Below are 17,302 nucleotides of genomic sequence, written 5' to 3' on the forward strand. Positions count from 1 at the left end.
TGACAGGATCGGGAAAATCACTAATTTAAAAAAAAGGACACACTAGACCCCTGAAATGCTCTACTCCTACGACGTAAATTGATCACATACATTTAGCATAATCCTGCAGACAGACATCGGTGAAAAGATAACCTCCAACATAGAGGTGATCAAGAAACAACGCAAATCAAAATGGAAGAAAAATCTGCTTCTGGTGATAGTTGCGGCAGAGACGGAGGGGGTTCCAGCAAGTCAATCAGTCTTTTGAATATTAGGACAAACAGACACACAGTTTGGAGGACTACATCCTGCTGCCTTGATTTTGCCTGGAATTTGGTCTGATCAGGCAGGGGTGGGGGTGGGGACCTGAACTTGTCAACTACCGAAATGAAGCAAAGACTTTGAGCCAATCATACGGTCAGGATTTGGAGGTGTTTGGGGGGCAGGTAGGGTAAAAAGGAACCGGGGTCAACCCCTTATGTCACACTTGGGGATTTTTGGTGGCTCTGATTCATTAGCTGTCAGGAAAACGCCTGAGAGAGAGCTCGGCGTTGGCCCGGTTTCGCACATGCACACACACAGCAGTGCAGATGAAAATGGCTCTGAACGATCCACCCTGACGTTACTGGGAGAGACGAACCTGAGTTCAGTTCCAGTCAAAGGGTAAGCAGCGCGTCAGTGGAGAGCTAACCGCACCACCTCTCTCCCTGGATCGGGGCGTCCCATTTACACAGAGGGGGTACATTTACCCCGTCTCAGCCATTTTAGCATGTAGGTTAAGCCACTAGGTTACAGGCAGTAAGTTTACTAACCCAGTGTAGCATAGCAACATTACACTGGAGCAAAGAGGCTAATCCGGACATTTACTATTAAAAAAATTCTATATTCATTGGAGCTGTTGCACTTGAAAACATATATCTGAGCTAAAACGTTGAATGAGGAAGTGATAATGAACCCTCTTTAGGTCAAAAAAAGGAGAGTAGTTGCCCTTTATAATGTAAACCCAAGTCCACTGAAAATAGAAGATCAAGTCTTTAATTATTCCTTTCTGATACAAACAGTGAACCTTGAGGTCAACATCCCATCGGTCAAATAAAGCGGGGGGACCGTACTGCACCCTTGGCCTCTGAGGGTCAGAAGTGAATTGATTTCAATTCTGCAGTCAATTCTCCACAGCGCACTGCTTATTGTAATATTTCTCCATCATGATTCAGTTCCACATTTAAACTGCAGGCTTGTTTTAGTCTTCTCTCCACACGCACACACACACACACAGTAGTACTACCCATAACCTCTCAAAGCGCACTGTCCAAATCACGCCTCCCACCGGGCCATACCTCCCGTGGCCTCCGCCTACATGTAGACAACTTGGAGACAGGTCTGAGCAGAAATCAAACTTGAATGATGGATAGCTTTACTGCACAATGACCTCTGTCACTGGGTTCTTGCCCTAAATCAATGCTAGTGATAAGGGCCCTGCGCCAGCACTCACCTTGGTATGTTCACTAGCAGACCTTATCTGTGGCTCGGGGAAGTATGAGTAATAACTAAAGACAAGCCACGACAAAACCAAACTCCAACTTGTCAAACATAATTTATAATGTATATCCCTCCGACCCCCCGCTTCCTGCTGTTAAAACAGTAAATTTGAGGACCAAAGAGATTTGGGGCAGCGCTTCAAAGACGTCATGGGCTGATGGACGGATTTTGAGGGTATGTTGATTTTTCAACAGACACCGGGCGAGTTCATTCAAAGAATTCCGCAGTTTCTTAGCGAACAAATCACTTATCGATAAATTTATCTCTCAGTTTCTGTTTGAGGTTTGTGTGAGGTGCTTTATGCGGAGTAGCTCGGTTTCGTACCTGTTGTCATTATGTAATACTTATTCTACTACAGTGAGGGCATTGGATATGCTCAATCCCATAATATTGTAAGAAAGTTACTCCTCGGGGCAGTTTTGTCTCTGAAAAGCTCAGCGGGCTTTTTCATAAGCCCCAAGAAATAACAACAACATCCCTCATTGCGGGAATGACGACTGCAAAGCCGTTGACGAAAAAGGTCGAATGTGAATTTAAATGGACATTCGCGTAAATCAGAGTTCGAGACGTAAAACATAAGAGATGAAATTACAAACAGGATGTTTCAGGACGGGATGGGAAACTCTCTGGGAGATGAACGCGCTGCGACGTTTTCGCTTCCCAAACCTGAATTGTTTTCCCAGGACCCGAGCAGAGGACATAAACATGGAGCTGGAAATGACACATGGCGGTCAGGCTTTGATTTAAAACTCCCGTCGTCCCGTTTATCACCAGCCATATGTTGGATTGATTTGCATATTTTTTGGACCCTTTCAGCTCAAGTCTGGTGTTTCATTTCTATCGGTAGCGTCGCACTTCGGAGGATACGGGGCTGCAAGCCTGCGCCGCGCTGGGGTTTCCCCTTCTCGTTGGTCATTCTTGAGCTTGACTGAATCACAGCAGCATTTTGGCATGATTTAAAATCCTAAATATGTGAAATTCCAGCTCAGAACGGCGCTGACTGTCTCGATCATTGATCATTATTAACTATTATTTAATATGTTGGCTTCTAAACAATTCTACCTGGTTGCTTACTATCAATATCAAAGTTTGAGGGAAACAAATGTTTTTTTGATCTCCTGAAGGTGACGACAATGCTCTTCCTACACAAGGAGAGGTTGGAGGCATTAAGGTGATTATTGCATTGAGAACATAAGGTCCTCTTGGTAGTTTCTCATTTGACGGTGTGTGAAGATTTGCATGTGTGTGTGAGTGAGAGAGAGAGCCTAGGGGGGAGTGAGCTCCTAGGCAGTCGCATCAAAATGGAGAGAAAGACCAAACATGACATCAAACGTCGCAATTAGCTGACCCCCCTTTTTCCCTGGAGTCCCAGTTTGAAACGGCCCGCCTTTAAAAGCGTGATTAAAATATGTTTACTTTCTTACGCAGAATGGTATTTGACAAGGTTAGCAATATTTCAACTAACTGCAAAAACATTCCTGTGGCCGTAATCCTTTCTTTTTTTTTTCCACGGATTTGCAGGGGCGCAGGTAACCTCAGAGTGAGTTTCCCATGAACTCATTGCTACAATTTGAAAACAAACCAGTAGGGGAGGGAAAAAAAAAAAGAAAAGTATTGCTCGAGTGTGTTTCGTTTCACTCGGGCATTTGAAGCGAAATGTTTTAGGATTCAGAGAATTCATCCCGCGTTCTAATTCCAACCACTTTTTTATTTTCCCGGAACCGTGAGCTCCGTGCTTAGCAGAGGGCTATGGGGCTGTCAGCAACTCCGGGGGGACGGAGCTCCTCCAACCGTTAAACCCCCTCATCGGCGCATTAGGAGCACATTGTCCCAAAAAAAAAAAAAAAACAAAACAAAAAAAACAGAACGCAGAAGTCCATGACAATAGACAATTTTTTTTTTTAAGAATGAGAGACAAATACGGCAATTTTGACAATAATATGGATATGAGAAGACGAGGTAGACAGGATACAGTGGTGTCAGAGAGGGGCCTGCCTGAAAGTTACAGTTTGGTGGCAGGAGGGCAGACAGTGAAGGGGTCAGGCTGGAGTCCGGCCTGAGCTCCGCCGCAGCTGCGCTCAAATTAAAGTGGCACCTCGTATCACGGGCCTTTGGGCAGACAGCGACAGTTTCGCCCTTTCCTTTCTAGCCTGGGTGACACGCGGCTAGAAAGGCTCGGCCGTGATTGAAGAGACAGGTTTCCGGGTTTTAACACGAGGGGGAGATTCATGGTGAGAGCGCGCCACCCGATAGAGATAACACTCAAAATGAGGAATAGGTATTTCTGACAACTCTGTGGCAGACATTCAAAGCAGTCGACTCGGCGCGGAGTTTATATTTCACTTGTTCAGAAATGGATTCCTCTGTTATCTCGCATCGGTCCGAGAGGAAAGGATTGAGTATCGGCCGTTTCAACTTCCCGCCCATGATGAAACATTACATTGACACGGGATGGAGTTGGAATTTGGATCATATCCTTGCCCCGTTAACTCCTTAAGTGCTTGTCAGCGGCGTTCTTCTTTATGATGCTCATTTGAAAAGAAAGCGGCGGAATAACGCAGAGGGGAAAAGTCCCAACGACCGCATATTTGTTCGGTGGACTTTTAATAGGGGTTCAAACGCATTTTGTTTTCGAACCATTTATTAGCCCGACAGAGCTCACGGAGACAAATCCGCTGACCTAATCTTGTACATTAACCCCCAGAATTGATGAGCGAAATCAGAAGGTCAGCACTTGGACAGAGGCCCCTCATGTGTCTTTGATTACACACTCCCACCGAGGGAAAAGCAGGCAGAGATGTTTAAGCTATCAGGCAATCAGACCGCGGAAAAACGTGAAACTCAAACCAGAGACGGTAGAGGGTTGCCTGGGAAAGAAAAAAAAAAGATGGTGGTGGTGGGGGTGGTGAGGGGGAGGTGGGTCTTGACGAAGCTCTTTAACAAATGCCAGGCCAGTGAGGAACGACTCAGATGTGCTTGTATCTCATTCAGGGGTCCTTGCAGCAACATCCTGAAGTGGATTAGTATTGAAATATCCAGCAAAAGTTCGCAAAAACAAATACCTCCTCGTCTGAGCTTTAAATCCGCTTACAAAACGGCTGCCACGGTGCGCAATCGAAAAAAGGCTTTGCAAACATTCGAGCCATATATCAGCGGGCGAGGGATGAGGTCATCTGGAGAAAGAGCTTTTTTTTTTTTCCACAATTCTTCCTTAACAAATATTAAGAATGATGGGTTTAAATTCAAAACAGCGCCCCTTGCTTTTGATGCAATTCGTTGTGCAACAGCGTTTTACAGACGTGCCCTTCTAACACTTTGTTTGAATTTTTAAGTCTATTGACCGTCTTGTTTGGAAAGTGTCCCAAGGTTGGGGGCCTGGGGAGGGTCAGAATATCAAGGATTTTAAATCAGGCTCTTTCTATGGGCAATTCAAACAGCGCACACGCTGAGCCAATACCATGTAAAATATAGGTTATGCACTTGTGTTTCATTTTTATTCATATCTTTCTTTCGGCTCCTCATCCTTTGCATGGAAATCTATTTCGAACGATTTCGGGGTTTCAAGTCGGGCGGGGGGGGGGGGTAAAAGAAGACAAATAAATATCAGAGATAAACAGACAAACAAACAAAAAATCTGGAAAAAGGGACAAAATTACCACGGATGGGTTAAAACAAGGTTACGTGAGGGACAGCAGACCTATAAAAAGAAGCCCACAGTCTAGGTTATCTAGAAGAAACCACTTATCACCAGCAACCAGCCCCACACGGTGACTGATGGGCCTCCACAGACCAGGAGTACCAGCACATTATCTGGTACACACAGAGCCGCTCTTTAAACACAAAGGCAGAAATATGAAGCATTGTTTCCTTGGCTCTCATTTGGAAAAAAAAAAAATACCCGTTTTGTTTTATGGTCTGCAAGCGAAAGAGTATTTACTGATTTTTATTTTTTTATTTTTTTTGCTAGCCAGAAAATACACTGAGCCATCCATCAGTGGCACCAGGACGTTCTGATTTTTGAAACAAAAGGTTGCTAAAATTACAGCTTTAAAAGATAAGGAAAAAAAAATCTAAAAGGTGTGAAACGAAAAACCATTCTAGAATCGCAAGGATTGGGGCGGGGAAATACGTATTCGGGAGACCTTTGTACAATATCTATACATAAAAAAATTGTGATGCTGTCTTGAGCATTATAAATCGCCAAAAGGTGAAATAGGTCAAAACTGAGTTTTGCTGTTCTCTAAATTCTTGTGATAAAAGGTATCACTTACTTGACGATAACAATGGTCACAAATTCATATTAATAAATACATCTTAAAAAGTGCCCCCTTTTTTCTTACCTCAATTTTCACCAGATTTCCAGCCTGGTAATTTATTTTTTTCTATTAGTTTTTTGGAAACCGTAACATATGTGTCTAGGGTGACGTTTTATGCCCATTTCTTGCAGACAGGATGGCGATTTGTTGTCGCCTCAGTTGGGGCAGTTGCCGGCGATAAAGATAAAAAATCATATGAAAAAAAAAAAAAATTCATTATTAACATGTCTTCTTTGGTCAATCAGAAATTATAGCATTTTTGTTGTTTCCCACCTTCTGTTCAGGAAATTAAATATTTTATATATATATATTTAATACAAATTATATATTTTGAAAGAAAATATATTCTTTTATCTTTTTGATATTTAATAAATCCACATGATTAAGCAAAAAAACAGTGGTGTTGCAGCTTTGAGAGAACATAAGCGTGTGTTTATAAATGTCGTACGTTCCATTTAAGCTTTTGTGATGGATTCAGGAAAAAGATAAAGGAAAATCTTCACATGAAAGCAAGCATATAATTATCTTTCCATTTTGAGCCATCCCTATAAGTTATACATATGACATAGTAAGCACATGCATACACGCGTGTGCGTATCTGACACAAACACACACAGACACACACACACACACACACACGCATATACACGACTCGCCTATCTTTACTTCTACAAAAATATAACTGTGAGTTTCAAGTGACGTTGGTTATAAACGTAGAACTGAGCGGCGTTTAAATTCTACCGTTGGAGGGTTTTACAAACCGCCATTCTAATCATAGCCCACTCTTCGCTGTGCATATGACAAATGCTGCTGACTGCTCCCTCGAATGAAACCCAGAGGGCCACTGTGGAGGGAAAAAAAAGAGAAGGTGAAAAAGGTGGGGAGGCTGAGAAAATGAGGGGAAAAAAAAACAAAAAAAACAAACGTGTCTTTGTAATTCTGACGATATATGTTGTGAAAGCTGACAAAAAACATGGACGTTCATCTTTTAAAAAGTTCTGTAGCGAAAAAACACGAGTTCATGGACTTGACACACTTGCACCTCATTTCACTTGAGGCTTTCTTCTCCATCTCACAGTGTCACAGACAAGCAGGGAGACAGGAGGGTCGGAGGGAGGGGCGGGGGGGGGGGGGTATATTTCGCTGGGGTGCCGCTTTCTGTGCCACTCCTCCTTTATATACACAGCGGCCGTGTCAAAGCTGCTCTTGGACTCAGTGGTAAATGACACATTTGGATAATGCACACATACAACCCTCCTCAAATAAATAGGAGACATGGAGGCTTAAGCAGAGCTAAATCCCGAGGCTGCTGGAGACCTGAGAGTGTGGGATTACACCCCAGACGCCTTAAACAATGCACCCAAATGTGCATCCTTAAAAGCATGAAATCCTTGAAGCATCAGAGCTGACTTGTCATTTGCCATTAATATTCCACGTTGCTTGTGCTTTGGGGGGGGGCAAGCGTCGCACTTCTGTGTGCCGAGGTGCCCCAAAACAAACACTCGCAAAGCCCTAAAGGAACCGCCATTGTGGTAAGCTATTTTTCTAGCTGCGGACTATTCTATGAGAGGATGTCATAACAAAGGAAATAATAAAAGAGGCCACGTTCCTGCACCGCATGGGGTATCCATGAGTATAAATAAGAGGCAGGCAATGACACAGGCACTTGTGCTTTATCAGGAAAAACTGCTAATTGCGCTTAAAAAACCCAGAGGAAATTAAGTTCTGGTGTGACACTAAAAGCTCACAGCCATAAACGACTACCTCATCCAAATTGCAATTGAGTACCCTGTACTTGGGAGCGGGGCTGGGCATTGTGGAGAGGCGAAAGTAACTATATAAATAAAACCACACAAGCAAAAACACAGCACTCAAAACACTATTTGCCCCTCACACAAAAAATGCCAATATGCATGACAGCAATGAATATTTCAATTCCACCTTAATTCTAATGCAACAACCCTAATATTCTGACTAATATATCTGTACTGCAGACTGTTTGATCTGATTTATACAGAAGAGCTTAATAATACCTCACTGAATTTCTGCATGGTATTCAAAAAAAGTTTAGCGGAAAATTTATTTGAAAAAAAAAAAAAAAAAAAAGGGGGATTCTGTATTTAGCCAATAACATAAAATAACAAAAATATGTACAAAAAAAAATTGTAGTTGGTGGATACAGGCAATGTACTGAAATCTCAGCTGACAGAGGAATATTTTTTGCCCCCCCCCTTCTATGTCCACATCTACGGCTGGGAGATGAGGTAAGGCATGGCAGGGCACAGGCCTTGGAGGTGTCACATTGTCACCCTGGAAGCGCCAGCACCTGTCCTCGGGGACGCCCTGTTATGTCAAGCCTCATTGGATCAGCGGCAGCCATGGCCTTTGGCCGCTCTCTCTCAGGTGACATCTCCTATCTTTCCTGGCTTTATGACGGCCCCGCCGCTGCTGATGCTTATATTACTCATATGCTACAATGGCATCAAACGGGAGCGCAGAGAGAAAACAATTACTGTTTTCTGCACAATACAGTTACAATGAGAATTTTATTTAGACAGGAACCATACAGTTTAACATGGTGTCATTACACATATTGCAACTGTTGCAGTACAATGAGTATAAAGATATTGCTTGTTTTCCACCTCTTGTTACTAGTGGTTGTATTTTATTTTTAAGTAAAACATTTCAATCTTATTATGCTTTTAAAAAGGGGAAGTAAAGGCAAGTGCAACCTTCCCATCACTGTTTTGGAATAAAAAAAAATTATGGACACATCCATTAAAAGAAATAGGTTGAAGGCCCTCGGACTTAAAGGGGGATTGATGTTATTTTTCAGCGAGAAAATCCACAGCGAAAGTCCAAGGTAAAGTTGGAAAGAAAGTGAGGAGAGAATTGAGACCTGCTCGTTAAATGCAGTTTTGCTTTCATTGTATCTATTACAAATGTTGCCACCAAAAGACACACAGCCTTAAAACTATTTTAAGCCGCGATCATTACGTACTTTTGGAGCACTGGAGAACTTGGCCGGTAATAATGAGGTGGCGTCAATTATCCACACTGCAAAGCTGCATGACTTTCAATATTGTTAGAACAAAAGACCCTGATAAAATATAATACATCTGAGTGCCTTCAAGACTCAACAAATTTCCAAGTGGTCAAGACAGATGATGTATAATGGTAAACCCAAAAGTCTTAACCCCTGTTTCATATAAGGGAGAAATGAGGCATACTGTCCTATTATATTGCTATAAATCATTTTTTGTGGACGGCTGACAGCTTTTTATCAGATCTAACCTTTTCAAGCCTCCATTACGGGAGCTAACATTTTCAACTCTGACACATTTGCAGTTTACGAATCTCACAGCTGATTTACTTTGGGGCGTGGGGGAAGCTGGCGGCCATGCTCATTTCCACACAGGCTGTCCATTGTGCTTGGGTTGGGTGGGCTGGGAGAGGGCGAAATGGGCTCGACAATAAGAACGAGCTCTGAATAAATTTATCTAACTCAACATTTAATCTTTTAATCTGCTGCACGAGGTTGTCGCCCACTGAAAGGCTATTTTGTGGAAATCAGTACAGTATATTCTGATTTGCTCTATTGATTCCTTCGCGGCGTACAACTGCTGCACGGAGGGCAATTAAGTTGCACTGAGATCCCTCATAATTAGACCAATTAATATCCAGTGGATTTTGTCAGAGGAGAGATGTTGTCAGACTTAATAACAAGCAAAGCCAGACAATCAGGACACAAAAGGAAAGCCTTGTATCAATTTAAACAGGTGCCCTTTGTAAGTGTTTTTTGTTCATTTCAGGCTTTTATAAATGAGGATTTGTGCGTATGGCTGTGGTGTTGACGATTTGACAGATTTGATTTTTTTTTTTTCTTTCTTCCCCCCATGAGGCATAACATGCTCTATTTAAAAGAATGTATAAAAAAAAAAAAAAAAAGAGCTAATCACTGATGTATATACCCATCCATTCATCCTGATATGGCACATTTTGTCTTGTGCTACAGATACACATTTTAGAAAGGACTCCACGAACTGACAGTAATGTATTCTGAGACTAAAGAGGCCACTGGAATGACTAGGATTTGTGATGGACCATGACAACATCCGTAATCACCAATCCTGCGTTGGCAATGAAAATGCATTATAATTATTGGACTACACAAATAGGTATGGTGTCAGCAAATAAGGATTGTGGATTCCAAATAAAGTATGTGATAAGCCAAATGAAGTGGACAAACAAGGTCAGAACTTCAGCAGATACTAGCAGGGAAACGAAGGGAACGTTGTCAAACGTAATTGATTTATATACACAGCAATCAGAGAGGGGCAGTTGAGGTGGTAGCAGACTAGGGTCCATATTTCATTACATGCTGTGTTTAACCTTACCCACTTCTCCTAAAACACACAAGAGGCTCATTATGTGTTTAATATTCACCAGCAGGTGAATAATTTTTATGCAACTCTGATAGTTGGGCGAGATGGATAACTCAATTATCTGAGCATCCGTCAGAGCAGAGGGCTGACTGGCTCTGGAACGCCACCAGCGAAGATTGATGGCTCAAAGACACCAATAGCTGCCGCTTCGACATTTCATCCAGGCACGGGGCTCGAACACGCCGTTTGATTCTGCACAGGACCATTTTTCCTCTCCATTTTTTCCCCCCCTTTTCCTTTTTTTCTTGGGAGCATTGTAGGTGAAGCATCATTACCCCTCACTCCACTGAAGAGGGGTTCATTATGGGGTTAGAGTGTTGGCAAGACTATTGTTTGGATGATAAATGCAGTTGGTGAGGGCTTTGGAGGGAAAATTAGTTATGTTTTTTTCTTTCCGTCTACAAAAACATGTCCCCGCTGCTCACTCTGTGCACTGCTTGAGGGCAAACCAAGAACAATTAAAACAAGCAAAGGGTAAAGCAGCTCAGTTAAAGCAAGGAGGGAATTTATGAAAAATAAGCTAATCACTGGTAATGTCAATCAGGGGCAATGGAGTAATTACAAATACTGCGGTGCAGTTCCAAGGGCAATCCTAGAGGAAACCTTTCAGGTTTGGAGTTCAGCATTGAAATCTGAGTTTGAGGAATGAAGGATTAGACAAACACCCTAAACATCAGCCCTTCAGGGCTCGTCCCATGAACTCCAACCAACTAATGCAGAGTGACAGAAACATGATGTCACCCCATCACTCTCTTGTCCCCTTGTCATCCATTGGTTTATGTTCATGAGACTGAGAAGACGTGACCCTAAATTCACAGCTCTCACAAAATTAAAAAAAAAAAAAAGAAGGAAAAAAAAACATGTACAAGTACAAACAAGTACTCCAGACAGTGATATATATAAGCACTCAAAAAAAAAAAACCAAAAAGACAAGACATGTCTGGAAATGTCAACATGAAATGTTGGTTGCTGGAAAAGGTATGGCTCTGGAGGGACTATTTTTTTTGTTTTGGACACAACGGTATTGCGGGCAGACATGATGGGATCAACTTTGTCAGATCCTTAATACACGCAGACAAGGCCGTCCCAGCGAATAGTAATCAAAGACACCCCGAGCAAACTGGGGCATTCTGATCAGCCTTTTAGCACTGTGGTATTTTGACCTACCTCAAGCAACGCGCCAAGGATAGATCGATTTCTCCGATTCATATACTAATCGTTGAGACTGTAGTTGCAGCTGAATTTTTGACATTTAACGCACAGAGACAACCAGTCCGCGGAGCATACTGTCATTAAAAGAAGGTCTCAGAACGTCGTGGAAGTGAAGCGGATCGTTTTTGGTGTTTGATTTCCTCAGAGGCGTTCAAGGAGGCCCAGAGAAGATGCGAACCATCACAACTGGCCCTTACTGAATTCACACTTCAGTATCTTTTAGTTCTTTGTGTAAAATTTTTACATGAAGTCTTCTGGAGGATGGACATTTTTATAAATACTTTTAAAATGAAAATAAAGCCTCAATGACTGTGACCTTGACATCGCCTCCCATGTTTTTAACCGCCGCAATATCATGAGTGAAAGTGTCGGAGTCCATGAAAATCAAATCTTTGGTCGCCTGTTAGCTTTTACAAGAGGTGGGCCAGTTGTCTGGGATATGACTGAATGTTTCCTTTTCTACTCTAAAAACTAAATGCAAAAATTGTTGTTTAAAAATACAAATTTTGATTTTATGCTATCATTTAGAATAAAACACCGCAAGTGATTAAAAATTGGACTGTTATTTGTCAGGTAAACTAAGCCACAAATACATGTCATGTGTCATAAGAAAAGAATTTCAAATGAGAGCAGTGAACCTCCGTGTCCTCCAGCACTGTGTCATAACATGTCAGCCAACCATCATGGCTGCGGGGGTGAGGGGGGCAGCGTGGGCTCCCTTTCAATTTGGAAACTTGAACCCACGGCCAAGGAGGCAAGAGATGTGACAATCACGAGTGAGCGATAGCGTCGAGCTGCAATATGGCATCCGTTTTATGCTTTAATAAGGAAATTCTGCTGTGGATGAGCTCATTGCTTTGGTTTTTCTAGAAAATAAAGGGGGGAGGCATTAACAGCCATTGCCATTAGCGACTGCAGGTTGGAGATAGGCGGGGAAGATCCTGTTAACCCAAAGGAGTTAAATTGAATGGTCAAATCGTGGTAACTTTGTCGGTAACGAATGCACAAACTGGATTTATGTGAGAGAATGGATACTCTGGAGTGACGCAACAGCAATACATGTGTAATCATGCATATTAATGAATTTTTTTTTGACAATATATTTTACTGGTTTATATCATCTGGGCTCTTTGCCAATTTGCCAATTTTGTAAATTTTGCACGGCTTTATGGCTACATTTTGTACCGGCCTGAGTGTGGATTGGATTTCGGGGAAAAAAAAAACTCAACTGCAACAGCTCTTACATCAGATACCTCCCACTGTTCTTTCAGGCCGCGGACAAAACTCTCCTTTGGGGACAACTAGTTGGGATTTACAACCAATCTGAGAAACAGCGCTTGCGGTGTAGCACTGGAAAACGAAATAAATTCAGAATACTGCACATGTCATCTATGAAACCCTCCAGGCGTAAACACAGCTCCTGAACCAGGAACCAGAACACGAGGCAGGGTCAAACGAACGACAAATTTAAATACATCTTTGAGACTCACCTGTTCCAGTAGCTCCAGAACTGTTCATTGAGATAGGTACGGTGACTGTGGTCGTCTCCAAATGAGGCTTTGCTCTCTATCCAGTGCACAGTGTGTCCCTCCACAGCTTTTCACAAACATAAGCACAGCAGTAAAGCAGGAGACAAGTAAGCCATATAGAAAAGATGGACAGTACATACATTTTCTTTATTATTTTTTTTCACCCCCTCATCTTCACAAAGTGGCAGTAATCTTGCATGAACTTGATAAATGCACAGTCTACTATTACAAAAAGGGACATAATGTTGACATGCGAGCAGCCGTTCCAGATAAAACACAATTACGAAGCAAATACTGACCAATCGGAACCTCCAGGATGATATCCGGTGTTTTGTCATAGCCCATAGCTCTTAGTTGGTTTTCATCTAGTGGCAATAAAAGAGCAGAAGTTTAGCGTGTTCTATCAATTTCACTCTGGACTGGTAAATTGTAGCTACATGATCAGCCCGGCGTATGCACATTCATCAGTTTCAGACTTTTAAGCTGGGACTACTCCCCCGAAAAGCAGAGAACAAAAGTCCCTGGCATGAGCAAAGTGGAAGAAATAACAGGACGGCAAGAACGATCAACTTTGGTGCATCTGCTATGTATTTGCTGTCTCTGCTGTCTATTGCTCAGTTACTGTGCTGTGCTTTAGTTTGCAGTTTAGTGGAGCTATATAAAATATATAGAAAGGGGACAAGGTTGGCATTATAGCCTCTGTAAGCATGACCTCTGCCTGCACAGAGTGAAGCTATTGTCCTTGACTTCTGGCGCGCTTCGGCCATTATCCCTACAACACCTGATTTCTCCATTAAATCTCGGGCTGACCAGGTCATTCAGTTCCAAGGGCCTGCCTCTTTGTCTCCAGCCAAGCTCAACTAATGGGGCATGGAAGAGAATTGAGAAGAGATGGAGGGTGGCCGTGTCAGTGGTGGCGTGGAGGCAGCACCAGCCAAGGATGGAGAAAGAGAGCCCGGTGAGGTCAGAGAGGCTGCCAAAAGCCTTTGCTGCAGAAGGGGCTTCCTGGGTGTGGTAACACTTGTGTGGCCCTACTGGGCTGCTGACATTGTCATGTGGCTCTGATCGCCTTTTTACACCACCTTTGATTAAAATTAATGGGCCATCCCTGCTGTTGGGTAGCTTATTTCCAATCCATTTATCAGATGGGGTGAGGTTGCCTCAGTGGCCCCTGTGCCCTCTGACAGTTTTAGAACAGTCCTCTGTATAGCCGTGCGGAAAGGTCAACACTGCGGGTCCAAATAAATGATACGATCTTAATGACAGGAGGAATGACTTTCATCTTTCATCACTCATCCAACCCACGGGATGATGATGATGATGGGACAGGGTTGGTGGAGGGGGGCAAAATGAAGTTTGAAAATTTCACACGTGGGCACTTTCTTCATTTAGAAATGCTGGAACCATAGCGAGGTTAGGAACGAATTATCGCTTGATACCTATCTGATGATGAACTAAAAGGTTGCGAATAAACGCAGATTGCGGGGAGAGATTTACAGAAAAACAAAAGGTGAGAACCACGGCATCGTTCACGTGGCAGATCTTCCAGGTAAAAAAGAACACCCACCTAAAAAGGAAAGATTCTTCTCCTTTAGTTTGTCACGGAGCAGCACTTCGTGTTCCTGGCCAATGGCACTGAGTGGACAGGGTTAAGGCTTCCAAAACACAGCAACATTATTCTTATTCTAATGCGTCTGTTGAAACGTGAAGGTTTAGCAAGAGAGACCAGAGTCAATGCTAACATCCCACACCGACCTAAACAAGGGCTATATATTTATTTATATGTACATACAATAATTAAAAATACCACTTATAACCAATTACTGTGGAAATGTTGTAGTATGTTGGATGTAAATTAGGCTGTATGTAGGTGACTGAAGATTAGCAATCCGCAACACTTTTTAACTTGCCTTTGCAGATGCACTAAAGTTGCAAATAAAATAGAGCCAATTATGAGGCCTTTTTCCTGCCAAGCTTTCTAAAATATCTGCTATGAGAGAGATATTTCTGCTTACCATGCCCCTACAAACGTCACTTATCTTTATTTTACATAAAAGATCAAACCATATGCATAGTCAGCATATTTTCTTTTTAGGACAACCTTAATCTGCCCTCACAAAAAAATAAAGTCCATTACCTAGATGAAGAAGACAGAAAAAAAATAAATACATTTGGCAAATGCAATGATTAGTAGCTGCACCGGACATCTGGAACTCTATTCTTGCAGCCCGATAAGACTCGGGGAACAGCGATCACTCACACATATCTTAATTTATTTGTTTCATTAATTGCCTCGCTCTAAATGTACACGGACATCAAGATCAATTGTTCTGAAGCACCGGGGGGGGTTGGTGGCGGCCCCTAGCAGCGAGCCAGTTATGAAGTCTCTGTGGTAAAGGAACTGACTAAGTTGACACGGAGGCGAGCACTGCCAAAGAAAGTAGAAAGAGGGGAAGGGGGGGTTACAGGGAGTCAGGGTGGAATGGGACAGGGTTGACTGGCTGCGAACAGAATAAGCCGGTCTCGTCACACAAACCAAAGAATGGGCAGACACAATAACATACACACATACACTCATAAGTCCCCTCCCCAAGGAAATAGTTGGTCTGTTACCCAGGCCGCTTGCCCTTAAATAGCCGGGACTCCAAATGCGCCGCTGTACTTTAGCCACGGAAAAAAATGCCAGAAGACGGGTGGAGTTCGGGGGTTCAATCAAGTTTTAGTAATGGATTCACAAAATAACTCTTAATGTGCCTTTTAGGGACACCAGAACTGTCCGTGGTGCTGAACAGAATTAGATTTATCAAAACTAAATGCGATCGTGCTATTATGAAAATTAAAGTGCTATAATTTACACACAACAGCACACCAAGTGGATTAAAAACAACCAGAGCCAAAGAAAATGTTGAACAGCACCGGCTGGATTCATGAATTATATTTATTTTAGTTGTACCATTGAACTTTCGTTGCAATCCACAGGGCACACACAGAGATTTAGACGTACCCACCTCTCTTTTCCCTCCTACCCTTCCGTATCAGATGAAACCCTCCCTCCGTGAAGCAGAACTTTTATGTCACGTGAAGCCAGGCACAATCCCTTTCAATAGCTTCTCGTCAATTTCAAGCTTAAAATTTTATGGGCTAGGATACTGTTTGATGCAGTCCACCAGCGGTCCATAACAGCAGTCATTTATTGTGCACTGAAAAGAGGGGGAAGAAATATTATCCGGTGTGAAAGGGATGGGTTGATAGAGGTGAGGGGAGGAAGCGTGCGCGGTACTTGGGGGGGGACGACACGGGGAGATCCTGGCAGGTTGGCAGGCATGACCGCTAGAGATCACGTGACTGCATCGGCAAACACAAGCCAGATGATGCAGTAACATTTAAGTGCTACGTCCACATAGCAAAATAGCAGGATAATGCAATAAACTTAAATAGCAGAATATTCAACACAAACAAAAAAACATTATTATGTGACAGATGAGAGATGTACAGCTTATTGAAATCACACTAGATTATACACACGGGTAAAATACTCACTTGATAAATGTTACTTGCCAAGTTTTCGTCCGGAATTGAGGACGGCTCCTTCAGCATACTGTTGAGGAGTACTTTGGAAGCTTTGGAAGATAAAAACAAAAAACAAAAAAAAAACGAAATAAAAACGAAAATAAAAACCTGAATATTTTCAACAAAAACATGAATATTTTCATATACAAATGCTATAGTTCAAGTAGAAAAATATTATTACATAAACAAAAACAGACAAAAGCCAAGTCTGATGTACGGTAATTCAAGCCACTGCTGTATTTCCATACTACTGCATCAATGGGCTGCTTGGTGTCTATAAGGATCTTCTATAGATAAATGTTTCAGTCCAGAGCACAGGAGCTGAGCGTAGTTTATCTATGTTTCGAACGCTGACTGTTCTGCATCTCTCATCCCCATTTTTGCACTACTAACATTATAAATCAGAAGGAAAAACCTGCTGGATTGATTTCCCCAGTCCTGCAACGGCAAAGAAGGAAAAAAAAAAGAAAAGAAAAAAAATCCTTAAATCATCTCTTAAAAAGATTTGGATTAAATGGATTGTATCATCGTGTGACAAAATGGTTGAGGCGCGCCATTTTAGTGATATATATACACATGGTCCTGACAGACTTGATGCACAACAGACAATACAAGAATGTTTCTATTCACATTGCAAGCATGAATGGCGCCCATACCAACATCGCACCAGGAAGTACCATCCCATTGATATGAATGTTGAGGACAGAATGGG

At 42.4% G+C, this 17,302-nt stretch overlaps 1 protein-coding gene across 1 annotated transcript in view; it reads right to left on the minus strand.

The window, feature by feature from the left end:
* Window positions 1-17,302, minus strand: part of cdin1 (CDAN1 interacting nuclease 1) — a 57,371-nt gene that overhangs the window by 16,394 nt on the left and 23,675 nt on the right. Inside the window, exons 7-11 of the mRNA XM_086155016.1 lie at window positions 16,561-16,640; window positions 16,171-16,220; window positions 14,588-14,655; window positions 13,320-13,385; window positions 12,982-13,087 (exon numbers count right to left, since the gene is read on the minus strand). Of these exons, the coding sequence (XP_086011142.1) occupies window positions 12,982-13,087; window positions 13,320-13,385; window positions 14,588-14,655; window positions 16,171-16,220; window positions 16,561-16,640 (370 nt within the window). The remainder of the gene's footprint in view (window positions 1-12,981; window positions 13,088-13,319; window positions 13,386-14,587; window positions 14,656-16,170; window positions 16,221-16,560; window positions 16,641-17,302) is intronic.

The sequence above is a fragment of the Fistularia commersonii genome, chromosome 1 (genome assembly GCF_037954325.1).
Source record: "Fistularia commersonii isolate RoL2024-O1a breed Wild chromosome 1, RoL_Fcom_v1.0, whole genome shotgun sequence".
NCBI lineage: Eukaryota > Metazoa > Chordata > Actinopteri > Syngnathiformes > Fistulariidae > Fistularia > Fistularia commersonii.